The sequence below is a fragment of the Carassius gibelio genome, chromosome A19 (genome assembly GCF_023724105.1).
Source record: "Carassius gibelio isolate Cgi1373 ecotype wild population from Czech Republic chromosome A19, carGib1.2-hapl.c, whole genome shotgun sequence".
Classification (NCBI taxonomy): Eukaryota; Metazoa; Chordata; class Actinopteri; order Cypriniformes; family Cyprinidae; genus Carassius; species Carassius gibelio.
Genome location: NC_068389.1, coordinates 19,714,639 through 19,731,760, shown reverse-complemented (window position 1 = coordinate 19,731,760; position 17,122 = coordinate 19,714,639). Strand labels below are relative to the sequence as shown.

Sequence of the window (17,122 nt, the reverse complement as noted above, 5' to 3'; positions counted from 1 at the left end):
TCCGGTGGGAGGGTGCGCGCGGTCTGAAACCCCTCCTCTTTTTAAGAAGCAGACCGCTATGATTTAGAAGTTCAGGAATCCCACGTGACGTCACCACGAGGTGATGTAATGCTTCTGTAAATAGATCATATTGTAATCGCGTTTTACTTCAGCGTGCTTCGTCTCAGCGCGAGGAGCGTTGCTAAACTCAGTCTACGTGCGTTGAGGTAAGTTAGTACTACTATTTTACACTCGCGCTTGTGAATATAATTCAGGCTTCGTTCAAAACTCAAACATAATGCCTGTCTAGTACAGTGTTGTTGGGATTTTTGTTGCTGTTGTTCCTGATTTACTGTCATGTTGGTAACGTTAGCTGTCAAGGTGCCGGTTTTTACTGAAATGTTGGTAAACTGTTTGAATGTTTGTTTAAGGGGGTGTGACACCACCAAACATCAGACAAATTGAGTATTAGACTAGAAAATGTTTTGACTTTTTGTAAAATGGATGTCTGTAATGTTTTAGTTAAGATTGTCACTTTGTCAACAACGCGTTTTAGGTGAATGGCTGTCTGACAGTTTACCGTTCAAAGTCTATTTGAATGTAACATATTTTAAATGTTAAAGCACACGTGCGCGTGTTTTGAATGAGTATGTTAAGTATTTGCATTTGCTTTGGTTTTATTAAATTCTTTTTTTTAACACCCTACATGACATCTGACGTCACGCATAATCCAAAGTGACTAAGACAACTTTACGATATTTTTTTTCTTCCCTAAACTGACATTTTATTGCCCCTGGGTAGGATGTCTGATCTTGTTTGTTGTTTGGGGTTTGTAATATTCGTGACACCGCGTGAGTCCTCTTGTTTCGCCATTACGTCATTCTGCAGGCCGGTTAGACTATTGGCATTGGCACCGTAGACCCGTTTTGCCAATTCAGACTCTCGCCCCGGCTGAACTAAATGATGATGTCATGACTAGAGGAATGCTCACGTTATGAGTGACCAAGAAGCAAGGTATTTTTATAAGGCGCGACTATGATGTATACAGATAACACGTAGAGAAGAGAACTCAAACAGGGAAATGTGAGCAAAATATAGAGAACTGAGAGGAGGTCAAATAGTTCATCCTTTTTTAGAACTATGTTTCACTAACTGGCTGTCATGGAGCTATCTATCTATCTATCTATCTATCTATCTATCTATCTATCTATCTATCTATCTATCTATCTATCTATCTATCTATCTTTTATTTTCATAAAACCTATGTTGTATCTCTCTATATGGATGGACTGACTGGTAGATATATAGATAGATAGATAGATAGATAGATAGAACTAAGACACTGAAAAATATACATAATTTATTTTTATTTGGCACTATATTTGCTTATAGGTGTTATTTATATCTGTGTGTCTGCCTGGCTATTTTTCATGGACATTTTTTAATGTGCGTGTGTGTGTGTGTATATGTATGTTTAGGTTTTTAGATCTCAGTGATGAATGTTGATCAGGACAGGCCATATGTATGCACCGCTCCTGGATGCTCACAGGTAAGTAACAGATGTCCGGTTTGCTGATGTTTGTCATATCATATGTATTCTGTCAAGTTTTACCAATCCATTAAATTGTTAAATTGAATCAAATTTCACAATGAATTACTATTGAAAAATTATGATTCATATTGGAACAACGAAGTAACTTTTATGGAAATCATTGTCACAGCCTCCCATGTTTCTTGTTCTTGCAGTGCTTCCAAAGAGAAGATCACCTAATTATTCACAGGCACAAACATGAGATGACCCTTAAATTCCCTTCTATTAAGTGTGACAGTATGCTTTCAGGTAAGGGTGTGTTCATTAAAAAACAAAAACAAAAAAACAACATAATTACCCACTCATATCAAAGGCTAATGTTTTATTATCAGTGCAGTTTTAATATCTTCTATGCAACTAAAGAGTTTCCATCTACCGCTCGTGGGTCAGTAATATAAGAGCCTGTGAAAAGTGAATGTGTTTCATGATAGGTCATGCTCTCCATCTCATCTAATTTAGGATTTAGACAATGTCTGTTACCCTGGAAACCCTGTGTCTGACATATAAACATCAGCCTGACCCTTGACCTCTGGGGTCTGTGAGCCATCATTGAAGTGACAGAAACATTTACATAAAAAACAAAAGAAGGACTTTACCTTCTGACCCCTTTTATAGGAGCCTAGAAAAAGTAGTTTAGTTTAGACTACCCCTAAATTACCAAAACAACAAGAGCAAAATCAGGCTCATGTTTATGACATAGGGTTAATTTTTTTTACATTTTTGAGCATGCCAGTAGATTACTTCAAACAAGTCCCGCTCATGACATTGAGAAGAGGGCTAGTTTCTTTAAATTTGTTTAGAATGCCTGGAGGTTACTTGATATTGGTCTACTGATTTAAAGTTTTTGTTCCTTGACCTTGAGACATTTCCTATCCCTTCTCAGTTTACATGTGTTTAGTCTGTCCTATAGAAAGATAGATAGATAGATAGATACACATTTGATCAAGCTTTAATCAGTTTATTTTTTAATTGTCTACTAAACTATTTAAGTAACTTTAGTAACATTAACCAATATTTTTCTTGCACGTTGCTTAAAAAAAATCAGATGTTCCAAATATGCATAGATAAGTCTAATATTAATCGATACATCATTTATAATGAAAAATATGTAGTATATTTATAATATAATATATCAAATAATTCATAAAATATTAATTTATTTGTTTCATATTATGTATTCTTCTCTTTTTTCAGATTTTTTACAAATATTTTTTACATTTGTTAATTTTTTATACACCTTTTATGATTATATTTTATGTAAATCACTTTTACCCTGAAATGTGTATGAAATGTGCCATAATTAATACAAATCTCCATATATATCCATATATATATATTTTACTATATATATTGCCAGTGGCATTTTGTATATGGAATGTGATGATGCTGTTTGCATTAGTGATAAACATGCACTCTTTATTCATCTGTAGATCAGACTCCAACTCCGACCCGTTTCTTACGGGAATGTGAGGAAGTGGGCCTCTTTACTGACCTGGAGCTTAACCAATCACAGGTGGAGGAGGAGACCAAACTGGTGAGAGAAAATACGTTTCAAAAGCTTACACAAATGTTTGCATAAATTCTATGTTGTATAAAGTAGCATTAAATATTCTGCACTTGCATGTGTTTGTATGCTTTCTCGTGGACTGTAGTAAAAAGAATCAAACAATCAGATCAGATTATCAGAGGACTGGATTAAGAGTTTTAAATATCAAACCGTTTTTATACTCACATACGTGTATACATACACGGGGAGGGGTCCATAGAAGACAGAGAAAGGAGAAGGAGCATTTCTTAATATATTTAAACATATATTCTAAATATTAGAATATTCAGCATATATATGCTATCTAAATTCTAAATATTTTCTTGCTTTAAGAACTTTTCTGCCCAGGCGTCAGCTCAGAACCAGCCTCACACTAAAACACAACCTCAGCAGAGTCAACATCATCAGTTTCAACCACAGCAACAGCAGCAGTGTGCTCTGGCTCATCTCAACCAGAACCAGCTCCACACACACAGCTCACAGCCTCAGTCTCAATGCAGTGCCACATACTCCACTTCAAATAAACAGTGAGTATTAACACATATCATTACCAAAATACCCCCATTTCTTATTTTCCCATTAAAGGTCAAGATTTGAACTGAAAACATACTTTTACACAAATGGGTATTGGGGGCTAGGTATTTGATTTGATGCAACACAGCAATGCATTCTCAGCATTACAACTTTATACCGAATGTGCCAGTTTCAAGATATCAAAATACTGCAAATTAATGTTTACCATAAATTATATACTTTTTTCACATTTTGTTAAAGGAACTTGTGTCCTGCTCTAATAGCAGCCCTGTGTAATCTTTCTAAACTTTATTGTTTTGGTCACTTCTAATGAGAATCCCTCTGACATTACAGATCTGCTCCCAGTTGTCTCCACAGCAGACAGACAAATGCGTTGCCTGGGACATCAGCCATGAATGTAAGTAAACCTGAAAGCATTTCAAACCCAATTGGCACAGTAAAATATTAATCAAAATAATGCCTCTGTTTTTTTTAACATCATCATAATAATTTCATATGTTATTAAAATGACAGATGGAGGCGCAGTTGTCAATGAACTGTAGTATGATTGGCATACCAGGCCCCGCCCCCTCTGCCTCATGCTCCTCCCTTCAGGTACAGCCCCATACAAATTATTTGACATCATGGTTACAGGATTGTGACGTCTCTATAGAAACATTACAAGTCAGACAGAGGTTATAATGACACAGTGCTTTGTAACTAATGTAGACATCTTGACTGAGTTATCTGAAGAAGTGGCATTCATGCATACACGCACATTCATGCACTGATTCTTTTCAGAAAGCAGATGAGATTGAATTTCAAAGGCTTCAGCTTGACCTGGCTATCATCTGACATTGTAGATTCTCTGTGTTTTGTAAAAGTAATTTTACCATCGCAAACAATCCCCATTCATAGGAAATCTAAGATTCATAAATGAAAAACACATGATTGCCAGTAAAATAAATCTTGCTTTGGGCATTTCCCTTTTGAAAAGCTTGAATTATCCAAAGTGTTACATGACACTGATGTTGACAGTGACCCCAGGAGCCATTCTGACCCATCTCTCCCTGTCTGTAATCCTTCAGAGGTCAAAGGTTATACAAGCCCACAGTCAACCTGCGGTTTCCAATGGCAGTCAGAATACGCTTTGCCACATGATGGAGATGATGTCGTCACAACAGCACCCACTGTCCCATTTACAATCCTCATCTCATCATCATGCATACCAGCAGCACTGCCACAGCCAATCACCGCAAAGACTCGTACATCAACATCAAAGCCAAGACCAATCACATCACAGCCACGCTCACCACTCTCCACCTGCTCATTTGCATCCTGGCTCCACCCTTCAGACCACCCCTCCCCTTTCACATCAGACAATACCTACACAGGTCTAGGTCAAACTCAGATTTTTTAAAAGCTTTTCATCAATCTACTGTAATATTCAACATAATAATTGTTTTATAGATGCCGTCCACACCGAAACAGACCCCCTGCCCACAATCTCCTCCACAGCTGTCAACAGGCAGACGCCGACGGACATCAGAGGAAGACCCAGATGAGCGCAGACAGAAGTTTCTGGAGAGAAACAGAGCTGCTGCGACGCGGTGTAGACAGAAGAGAAAGGTCTGGGTGATGTCGCTGGAGAGGAAGGCTGAGGACCTTACACACAATAACTTACAGCTGCAGGTACATTTACACATGTATAATTTGTGCAGGTACCTACTTAGCAGTATTAAGTACAATTGAAAATTCATGGTAGATTTGCTGCTTTGTTCGTTTATATATATTTTATCTTTTCTTAGAATGAGGTGACATCACTCAGGACAGAAGTCTCTCAACTGAAGCAAATTCTTCTGGCACATAAAGACTGTCCTGTATCTGTGAGACAGAGAGAAAGTAAGTTGCATTTTATTAAATCCTATAAAGAACATGTCTGATTCATATTTCACCCCAAAAATTATAATAAGTAAAATGTATATATTGCTTAAAAATAATAAATTTGTTGTCCACTGTGATTTTTTTTTTCACTTTAACAATTATTTTGAAAATAAATAAATACATTTGTAAATTATTCATACTTCATGATAGTATAATTTAAATAAAAAGAAGTGTACTATAGCCATTTCAAAAACTAACAAAAAATAATAAAGTAATGAAAATCTTTGGAGAACACCATTAAGAATAAGAATTCAGTAATTATTAACTGAAGAATTTTAACTAAATATTATAATGTCTGGACACAATACAGTAATAAAACATTTCAAGAGAAGATATATACTTAATTGTCATGAAAATAATGTCCATTCAAAGCAGTGGGCAGCCATTTATGCTGCAGCACCCAGGGAGCAGTTGGGGGTTCAGTGCCTTTCTCAAGGGCACCCTAAATCAGGGTCTTGCTGGCCTGAGACTCAAACCCACTACCCTAGGGTTAGGAGTCAAACTCTCTAACCACTAGGCCACAACTTCCTAAACAGGTGTATACAAAAATATTAGACAGCACAACTGTTTTCAACATTAATAATAAGGCATAATTCTTATCTTGAGCACCAAATGAGGATATTTGAATGATTTCTGAAGAATTATGCGGTAGCGAAGGCTGCAGAAATGGCTTCACAAGAATAAATTACAGGATTTTAAAATACAAAAATGTACAAAACTTATTTTTTTTAAACGGATGAGCCTAGAACCAGGGCAAACACAGGGGTTTAAATACATGGGTTAACTAGAATAACAAGGGGATTGAGCTAATGAATTGTCATGGAAGCTGATAGGGGTAAACACAACACTTTTGATCAGTGTTTAATGCATCCTTGCTGAAAATAAGTTAAGTTCTTTCAGAAGAATTATTTTCATTCTTTCATTCAAGAATTCTTACAACAGTAGTGCAAGTAAATCTATTGAAACAAACAAGCCAGGCAAAGGAACAAACGGTGACAGCAGTGATCATAACAGAGCCCCCACCCCCCTCTAAGGAGCGGATTCCAGATGCTCTAAAACAAAACCAAGAGTCCAGTAGGTGGAACGGGGGAGGGCCCATGAAGAGGGCCTGTAGACAGAGGTGGAACAGAGAGCCAGGGTGGGTTTATACAATTAGCAAGGGCACAGAACTGAACAATGTAACAGAATTTCTTCTGCTGGATACGTGTTTTCTCTAGTCTAATGTTATGCTTGGTGGAATTCAAGGAAGAAGACAAGAAGATTTAAATGGTTTATTGAAGGAACTAATAGGAACCATGATGATAGAAACCATGACCAGGAGGGAACCAACACATAACAGCCAAAAAAACAACAACAAAAAAACAGACTAGACAAAGAGCAAGGGGAAACACAGGGTTTAAATACACAGGTTAACAAAGCTAACAAGGGGGTGGAGCTAATGAATTGTCATGACAACTAATAGGGCTAAGTTAACTATGTAAACAAACGAGGTAGGAAAAGGAACAAGGGGGTCATGAACTAAACACTGATGGCAGTTTGAACTAAAAGTCCTTGAACACAAAACATAGAAGCACAAGACAGTGATCATAACTGAATAGAAAAAAGTTGTTTTAAGTTTGAATACATTTTCATAATATTACTGTTTTATGGTATTTTACTACCATCTTACTAGCCCCAGTTTTTTTATGGTAATATTTATATTTATATTATGTATTTTATAACATATAATGTGTGTGTGTGTGTGTGTGTGTGTGTATATATATCCCTTATTTTGATTGATTTCTTATTTATGTTTAGGTGGAGTAGGTGGTCTAACGGGAAGTCCTGTCCAGCAACATGCAATCCAACACAACAGCATCTCAACATCAAGTTCGGCTCTAGCACACACTCACCTCACCCCACACTCACACTCCACTAACAACACACAACTATAACATGCTTCTACAGAAACTAAAGACAACACAAAATACGACCCTTCTTTAGAGCCATATGTTCAGGGCACTTGTGACCGAACAGTTATCCATCAGTGAAAATGCAAAAAATTACAGCAAAATGTTTAATCCAGGGTATTAAACCTGGATTTATGACTAAAATTGAATGTATGCATCACATATATGTCTCAAATGTTTAATTACTCTCAAGCATAGAATAATTAAATTAAAAAGTCTGTTTATACTTCTAGCCCTTCACATCTCAGGTAATCAGCCGAGGGTAAAATGAACGTTTCCAGTGGTTTTATTTTTACCTCACTGTGATTCATTACAGTGTTGGAAAACAAACCGTCCTTTTAACCTCAACAAATTTGTTTTCTATTCTCAAACCTGTCTTTCACCTTCTTCATACCTCTCTTTCTGTCTTCTCACACTCTTCCTCGTGCTTTTTTATAGTTGATCTTTCTCAGGGACACTCATCTTATTTTACTCCTAGAGTATGTGTGCACATTTGTGTGTATATGTGTGTTTTGTTTTGTTTCTGGCCACTTTCAGTGTAAATGCTTTGATAGCTTCAGTGACAGCAGTGTGCACTAAATCCTGAAACTAATGGCAAGGCTGTGTGAAATGCATTGAATCAGGGCAGTTGTAAATTTGTAATTGTAAATAGGAATTTCTAGTTTTATAAATTCATGATGATGCAGCTAAAGCTGATTGTTACAGTCTTCATTTTATATAGACAGAGCCAGCATCAGAATCATGTATAGAAATCATAATAAAGGAATCATGTCATGTCACTCTGAATGTCTGTATTCTCCTAAAACAATTCAGCATCGCAATCAGTTCACAATAACTGGCTCAGTGACAATCAAAAAGTCAGTACTGACATTTCCTGGAAATGACATGCAAGCATGTGTACCATCTCTAAAAAAAGTTTTTTTTTTAAATGCTTATATGGCCATACATTCTGTGTAATACGGAATTCTTAGTATAGACATGTGGAACAAAAGAATGTTGGCAAACTCTGCAGGTTTAAACTGTTTTATGCATGTAAAGTTTTTTTTATATTTATCTATTTTTGTACACATTTGTGGCCATTTTTAATAAAAAGCACTTAATATCTGTAAACAAATACTCTGATCTCTTTTTTCATGGTTCATGCTAATAACTTTATAATGCTGGGATACAACGCTGCCTTTAGTGTATTATATTTTTTGCTGGATTATTCTCAGGTGGCTGCATGTGCTACGAGGTGATAGTTTAAATAAATGATTGCTGAATTGTGGCTATACAGTACAATGTTGCAGTTTAAGGCTTGTGAAAACGTGGTTTATTGCGCCATCTTATGGTTGGATTCTTGTATTCATTTGGTATATTCGTTTGGCTTAAGGTAGCGCCAATTTGTTGCTTATCAGTTCTGGGAAGATCACTTATAAACTGTAGTCCATTACTGATTACAAATGACAAGACAAAATACACTGTCGTTAGTAACATAATCTGGATTACACAAATTAGGTAATGTAGTCTGACTACTTTTTGTTTTTCTTTAGATTAACATTAAAATTATAAAGATTAAAATTATAAAGATTGAACTCGTTTATCACATAGACTTGAATGTGATTGTGTACCATATTGCGGTTAACATGATTTCACCAAGTACAACATGTTCCTGGATTAACATCCCTGTTGATCCTGGAACAACTTTCCAATCAACCAATCGAAATTGGGATATAACTTTTCAGGAAATATCTGTTTCAGGTTTACAATCAGGGTAGGGTGCTTCTTCACCCTTGTTAATCAGCTATCATTCCCATTGATTTTAGGAATAAATTATGGGTAGAGTTAGGTTTAGGGGTAGGAATTGGATTAAAATTACTTTAATTTTCTGGAATCTGATTGCGTAATCCATATTACAGGTACTCAGTTAGTACCCAGCACTGTTTATCAACACAGCAAGCATCTTTCTGGGGGGGGTGGGGGGGATCTCATTCAGTTCAATATGCCGTCTAAACCCGACTAAAGTCTATTGTAGAATTTTGAATGTCGGAAATTAATTAATTATTAAGAAAAAAACATGGAGACGATTTTAGGCTTTAATGTTAATGTTATCTGCACCGGGGTCTGAGAGAAACGCAATTTCGATTCTCTGTATGTATGTACTGTACATGTGGAAATTGACAATAAAGCAGACTTGAACTTGAACACAATTACTAATACAGACTACATATTTATTAAAAAATAATAATAATAAAGAAAGTGAAACATAAAATGTATCAAAAGACTATTCCTGTGTTGTACGTCACAGATTGATATACATGTCTGGAATGCTGCAGTATATCTACACAGGGTAAATAAGTAATATATATTATCTACAAAGACAGAAAGACGATCATTCAAAAATCAAGCATTTCTGCCAACCAGCAGCTGAGGCTCAGACACTGAATCAAAAGAAAAGAAGAACCAGAAAAAAAGAAGAGGAATTGCAGTTTCAATGGTTACTCATTTGTGCCCAAAACGATTTTGCCAAAATTGTCTATTATTTTCACAAACACAATTCTCAGTCTGAGTATCTAAGCATTATGGCATCATCCTCTCTCCGTGCATGGCTGTTGTCAAAGAAACGGTCACCAGGGAACTGGATGAGGTCACCTTCTTCAGCCAGTTGTCTGCCACTCTGGTAACCACTGAATTCAGAAGAGACACAGGTAGTGGCCACAGTAGAGCGAAGCGGATGTCTGGTTGAGTACATATGGCGTACGTGTGCATGAGTGGACGACTTCCTGCTTCTGATCCGCCTCTTCAACACACGCCCCAGCCAGACTCCGCCCACCAGAAGGAGAAGCAGTGCATTGACTGCCAGGGCTGCTACTGTGACAAGCTGTAGGTTGACTTCACTTGTCACCGAGGGCAAAGGTGTGACAAATCCAGTGCAGTGATCTCTGGGGGCAACCTGACACAAAGCTCCACCCACAACACTCTCCACACAGGTAATGTAGGTGGAGTCTGGGCGGAGCTCTTGGAGGGTCACCGCCCGGTCAGATCCATCTGTGTAAACGTAGCGTGGGAAGCGGAAAGCATGGCCGAAACGATCAAATAATACCCGAAAGAGAAGTTCTTTCCCATGAACTAGTCCAAAGTTGGGAGTTGTGCTCCAGCGGACTGTGGCTGTACTGGAAGTGACGTTTTCCACGCTAACGTTCAGGATGGAGTGATGGTTGAATTGACATGCATCAGTGATCACTTCAGTTGTTGAGTCATGATGCTTGGCTCTGTCTTGTAAGGGCAGGTTGAATTGCTCCTGTGGGGCCCAAGCAAAGGTGCTGTTGTTGTGGCCTGTCAAGATAGAGGCCATTATCGTTGGAAAATCAGACAAGGAGCCATACCCTGTTTTCTCAGCTGTGGGTCTTGGCCTTGAGCTGACCAGTTTCCTCTTCTTCTTTCTGTCTAGTGTTTTCCCAAACCCTTGCTCCCCCTCATCCCCTCGGACACCTACATCTCCATGTGTTTCACCTTCTCTTTCCTCTCTTTCCTCCTTGAGAACCGGTGACTCCACTGCTGCTCCTCGGCTCTCCATTGGCTGAGCTTCTAACTCGCAATGACGACTCATATTTCCCAGTTGGGAGTTGCTGACATAGTCCAAGTATTTTCCCGCCAGCACTGGGGGGTGAAGGCAGCGCACAAACACGGTCAACAGCTTTCCCCGAGAGTGCGCATGCGTCATCCAACTTCTAAGCTTCTCCATCCGGCAGTCGCAAGTCCAGTTATTCCCATTCAGTTCTACGTGAAATAAAACGCCGTTCGTGGCGAAAATTCCACCGGAAAGATTCATAAGACGGTTGTTTTTCAATTTTAAGATTTTTAGAAGTGAAAGGTGGCCGAAAGCACCGGGGTCCACGCGGGATATGTGATTGTCACTGAAGTCGAGGTACTCGATGCGCTCGAGCGGGTCTAACAGACCAGCCGGGATCTCTGTCAGCTCGTTCCTGTCAATGTTGAACTCTTTCACGCGCGCGAGCCCCTTCAACGCTTCGTTGTCCAGCTTTGATATCTTGTTGTGACTCAGAGAGATTTTTGTTAACTTTTTCAGGTTCTGAAAGACATGTTTTCCAATGTGCCTTATTTGGTTGCCTGCGATTAGAAGAGTTGTTAGTGACTTAAGATGGGAAAACAGGAAAACATCGCGCAGTTCTGTTTGTTTATTATCTGACAGGTTTAAAAACTGCAGTTTGCTGAGCCGCGCGAACGCATTGCGGTCAATATGGCGAAGCTGGTTCGATTCTAAGTGCAGAAACATTAAATTTGTCAGTCCTTTGAAGACGGATTCTTTTACAAATTCAATTAAATTCCCATCAAGTCTCAGTTTGACTAAACTATTTAAATGACTAAAAGGTTCGGAAATGAACTCTTTGATTTTGTTGTTATTGCTACATAATATTGTGAGTTTTTTCAACGACTGTAGAGTGCCAGGTTGTATCGTCGAGATTAAGTTGTTGCCCAGATATAGCTCCTCCAGAATGGAGAGTTTCTCAAATGCTTTTGGATGTACATTCTTTATTTGGTTAAACTGGAGATTTAGCCTGATTAGGTTCCCATAGCGCATGAAGTCGAACGCACTGAGGTTGTGAATGAAGTTTCCCGCGAGACCGAGAACCAGCACGTCCCCTGCGCGCTCCACCTGAGGCGCTTTGGGCACCGCGCGCAGACCACGGTTTGCGCAAAGGATATGCTGCGCGTGCTGGCACTCGCATCGCTCGGGGCAGATGGCCCAGCCAGATGCGAAGAATAAAAGCGCTCCACTGCCAAACAAAAAAAGGTTATACAGCAAATTTGCCATTCCAGTGATGAGCAAATAACAAACTACTCAATACATTCCTTTGTTTCAGTTCAGGTTCGCCAAGGTCTTCCTCGCCAGGTAGGCATGTTGAAGCTTTACAGATGCATTTCCGCCCGGGTACAGACATTTAGATTACCTATACAACGAATATAGGGAATAATATCTGTATTGATATATCCATTCACAACCGTTGCGAGCTGATGTGGCTCCAGTCGAGGAAACATTTGCCTCCGTCAGACTCTCATCCCCCAAGAAGTCATCTGTTGCAGATTACACACACACACACACACACACACATACACACCATAGTCATCTCTGAGTTCAGGCACGGATCAGCCCGTCCCATTCCCTACCAGATGTTGACATTAGTCACTAAACGATATAATAGCCTACACACTCGTGTATTTGATATACAGATTCTTGATCAGATTCATCTTAACGATTCCTTAGGTTGCATTAAAGATTATTTTAATATAATATATATATATATATATATATATATATATATATATATATATATATATATATATATATATATATATACATATATATATATATATATATATATATATATATATTGTAGAATAAAGATATGGGGAGAATATAAATGCAATTCCTAGATTTACTGCCTTTAAACGTTTCCAAACGATAACTTCATATTGAAGGATTACATAGGTTATAACAAATCAGGAAAACAATTATTGCAGTTTTTTTGTTTACCCAGACTTTATTATAAACTTTTAGAGGCAGTATAAATGAAATTTAAATGATTGGCCCTAAAATATATATTAAATAAAAATGATAAAACTAAATAATATTGATATTTCATGCACTTATTTTATGAAATACCACCAATAGTTCAAAATTTTAATAAAGATCAGCCAAAAGTAAATTACTTGCAAATCAGAATCAGTAAAAGAGTCAGAGACTGATTCATAAGTGTTTTTTATACACTAAAAAGAACTGGCTTCTGTGAGTCATTCATTTGGGAATAACAATGGTCACAACAGCTGATGTCTTTGATTCACTAAAAAGAACTAGTTCATAGGAGTCATTTGTCTGGGAAACGGACTACTGGTTGTTGTATGTTGTGTGCTATGGATCTACAAAATAAATAAATAAATAAAAAAAAAACTGAAAAACCTTAAACAGAACCAAAGAGTATATTTTTCAAAAATTAAACCAGCCCTGAATAAGAACCAGTGCTTGGTTCCCAACTTTGCACGTGTGCAAGGAAAATCAAAGTAATGTTATTCCCACGAAGGTCCCACAGGACTCGATCTTGGACTCCACTGCTTGTTGAAAAAGCACCGCCAGGGAGAAAAACAGAAAAGTATAAAGAAAACGAATTTCAGACCAAATTTCTGTCTCAGGCCGCATGCCAGGTCGTGGGAAGGATTAAGGAGTGAGCTCTCTTGGGTGCATTTGTAGACTTCACTCAATTTCAAAAGTCAAGAATTTATAAGTGTGATGTATTTGCAAAGAAATAGCATGTCAAAGAAAAGTTATCGTGGAATAATTCAGTTTTTCATTACTTTTCTAATCCAACAAGAACATAATAAATAACGTCCACTCAACTCAGTGAAAGGCCCAGATGTTTCATATTTCCTCTTAGCGACAAAACATTCAGCATGGATGGAGCTGAAATGAACAGTGTTTATAATTATTCTGATTGGATAAGGGGAAAAAAACAACAGCTTTAATATACTTGGCAAAGAAATTATAGGTTAGCAATGATCTGATTGGTACATTTGGTGTTATAAATTGTATGTCAAAATGGCAATTTGTTGAAAGAAAGAAAAAAATGCATGGACAAACTTGTATACTTGTATATCTTCTCTGCACACTGAAATGTGTGTTTCCACTGAGAAACCCCCAACCCCAGGGGGTCATTTCCTGTCTAGTCCTTATATAAATTTGTTGTCTGACATAAGCTACAGTATAAGCCATGATTAAGAAAACTGTGTATATACAAAATGCACTTGTGGGACAAAATATCATCACAACACAACTGATTTAATTCAAGTTACTGAAAAGAATAAACGGTATTCGATTAAGGAAAAAAAGAGGGGAAAAAGAGAATGGAACCATGTGGCATTAGCCTTGAAAATTGCACAATCGATAGCAAGGAATGGAAAGAGCAAAACAGAGAAAAAGAGAGACGGGGAGGATAAAATAAGAAAAATGAAGTAAAAGAGAGTATGAGAAAAAAAAAGGAAAGAGATGGAAAATGAAAACACAGGATGTGTAAACAAGTACTTGTAGCCTGAGAATGATGCAGATGGTTTTCATGCTAATCTGTGTTTTAACATCACTATGCGTTCTGTAAAATAATCAATGTACACAAAGTCACACACTTGCACACAAACTTGTAGAACGTTCTCACATATACGCGAGTACAAACAGACCAAAAACAGAATGTTCTCCTAAATTTAGCGTGGTTCAATCCTGGTTAGCCTAACATATGTTTTGGAAACAAATTCCCAATCTTCTAGGAATGTTCTTTTCAGATTGTTGTAATCATCTTATAACGTTCTCCAAATATTACAACAAGCTTTTTGTGTGGCAACATAATAAGAACCTTAAAGGGTTCAAAACCTCCTGGAACTGTCTCGGAACACCAGGAGACGGCAAAATCAAACACAAACAATAATCCAGAACAAAGCAACAAGCAAAACATGGCAGAAGGGTAATACAAAAGCACAGGGCACTGGGCACCAGAAAACTCAATGTATCGAATTCTATAAAGCAGCAACAGAAGACAGAGAGAGCATGGTATAAATAGTGATGAGATAATTAATAATTTACCTACAGGTGATGATAATCAGAACAGAACAGATTAGGCAAAGGACTATGGGAAACAGAGTTTATAGCCTGTAACATTTAAAGCGGAGAGCACCATCAAGTGGCCAGTCCAGGGCACAACAATCAGACACTGTGACAGCAAACAAAATTGTTAGCTTAGTTAGATGACACAACTTCTGACTTCATATTTTTTGTTTCTCTGTATGTTTAATTTGCACACCTCACACATACACAGTATACATATATATGACTCTCTGAGTCAACAGGGAGGTTGCCTATTGGAAACACATGCTGCCTTATTGATGTATAACAGCTTTCCATAAAAACACATCACTCATTTAGCGCAATTCATTCTCCCAAACAAACCAAATGCAAGATATGAACTCCCAAACCCCATCCAAAATAAAATGTTGTAATCTTTCTCTCTTTCTTTGTGATAAATGAAAGAGTTAATTATTTAATATTCCTGTCTGTTTTCTGAACTTTTAACCCTTGCAATGTATACAGTATCTCTCTATCGGCCTTCATGAGAACAGGAGAAAAAGGGGGAGAAGAGGAAAAGAGAGATTTGAGGGGTTGACATGAGCAGCAGCTGGTTGGGTCATTAAGTTCTTTAACTTAGATCTGCTGCACAGACTTTAACTCTCGATTGCCCTTTACACAGTTAGAGTTTGTGTACATCTGTGGAGTACCTGCTGAGAAAGTAAAGCAGGCAAAAAATAACTTATGTCACACAACTGTATGACTAAAAGAAGAAAGTTTGAACTGTTTTTAACTCTACAAGGAAAGTCTTCGGGGTCCAAAAAAAAATTATCCATTGACTTGCATTATATGGACAATATATATATATATATATATGTATATATATATATATATATATATATATATATATATATATATATATATATATATATATATATATATATAATTTATTTATTTTTCAAAATGCATTAATTTGTTTTCCACATAAAATAAAAAGTCATACACCTTTGGAACAACATGGAGGTGAGGTGAGTGAACTATCCTCCATATCCATATTTCTATCTCCTAATGTTGTAATAGACTGTTCAGATTAGATGCATATTGAATTTAATGCCCATAAAAACCAAGCATCAGTTTTTACAATGGCACACACTTTATAAAGGTCCTAGAATGTGTAATTTTCACAACTAATGACTTTCAAAACTGTTTCATGGAGTCTTTTATTTCCAGAACTTTCTGTCAGCTGAACAATCACACAGTACAATCCACTGAACGCACTAGGCCTACTCTTATCTCAGCCTCCTTTTCATTCCTGTCAGCAATTACAATTACCCTACCCTAATGTCTATTCACATAAAAGTCTCAGACTTTTCCCAGAGCTTTGTCCCAATTTTCAGTGGTGAACTGTGGCTTTTAAAACTGTTTTTCATACCACAGTGGTCAGTGAACAGTGAACAACAGTAACAATAACAGCACCTACTGGTCACAGTGATTTAACATTAGGTTTCATGATGGTATTAAACACTTTATCGCTGTTTTTGTTTTACGCAAATACTATACTAAATACTAACGTTTCTAAGGCATGGAAGAAACAAACCATCAACCTTGTAATGGTCAGCCACAGATGGTTTTGAGAGTATATCAGATGTTCTCCTGAGAGTTACCGGTGAAAAGGGTTACATCTGGAAAAAATGTAAACCTTTACACCAAAGAGGGGGAGGTGGGACTGACTGTGTGTGTGTGTGTGTGTGTGTGTGTGTGTGAGAGAGAGAGAAAGAGAGAGAGAGAGAGAGAGAGAGAGAGAGAGAATGTAAGCAAGCAGCTCTTGTGAGTTTTATTGCGCGTACCAAATGATTCCTTTCATCTCTTTACTCCTTTTCTTTTAGATAATACACATACGCACGCAAGACTACCTAAAACAAATCTGAGGTTTTAAATAATGTTGATAAGAATCAAGAAGAACCCAAGCTTCGAGATGTCGTTGTTTCTTTGGCCTG

At 37.4% G+C, this 17,122-nt stretch overlaps 2 protein-coding genes across 2 annotated transcripts; one reads left to right on the top strand and one right to left on the bottom strand.

Moving 5' to 3' along the window:
- The first annotated feature begins 85 nt into the window (after nucleotides 1-85).
- LOC127934923 (cyclic AMP-responsive element-binding protein 5) lies at nucleotides 86-8,636 on the top strand. Its single transcript, XM_052532477.1, has 11 exons — nucleotides 86-206; nucleotides 1,458-1,528; nucleotides 1,726-1,819; nucleotides 3,001-3,104; nucleotides 3,450-3,643; nucleotides 3,984-4,047; nucleotides 4,164-4,244; nucleotides 4,718-5,023; nucleotides 5,100-5,321; nucleotides 5,438-5,531; nucleotides 7,371-8,636. Exons 2-11 carry the CDS (start codon nucleotides 1,475-1,477, stop codon nucleotides 7,505-7,507), a joined length of 1,350 nt encoding a protein of 449 aa, XP_052388437.1. The 5' UTR covers nucleotides 86-206; nucleotides 1,458-1,474; the 3' UTR covers nucleotides 7,508-8,636.
- A 1,075-nt stretch (nucleotides 8,637-9,711) lies between these two features.
- On the bottom strand, nucleotides 9,712-12,600 carry LOC127935066 (TLR4 interactor with leucine rich repeats). Its single transcript, XM_052532657.1, has one exon. It carries the CDS (start codon nucleotides 12,336-12,338, stop codon nucleotides 10,062-10,064), a length of 2,277 nt encoding a protein of 758 aa, XP_052388617.1. The 5' UTR covers nucleotides 12,339-12,600; the 3' UTR covers nucleotides 9,712-10,061.
- Between the last annotated feature and the right edge of the window lie 4,522 nt (nucleotides 12,601-17,122).

Coding starts and splice junctions, on each gene's coding strand:
- LOC127934923 (XM_052532477.1), top strand. CDS start 1,475: ATGAATGTTGATCAGGACAGGCCATATGTATGCACCGCTCCTGGATGC. Junction 1,529..1,725: donor CCGCTCCTGGATGCTCACAG/GTAAGTAACAGA, acceptor TTGTTCTTGCAG/TGCTTCCAAAGAGAAGATCA. Junction 1,820..3,000: donor GTGTGACAGTATGCTTTCAG/GTAAGGGTGTGT, acceptor ATTCATCTGTAG/ATCAGACTCCAACTCCGACC.
- LOC127935066 (XM_052532657.1), bottom strand. CDS start 12,338: ATGGCAAATTTGCTGTATAACCTTTTTTTGTTTGGCAGTGGAGCGCTT.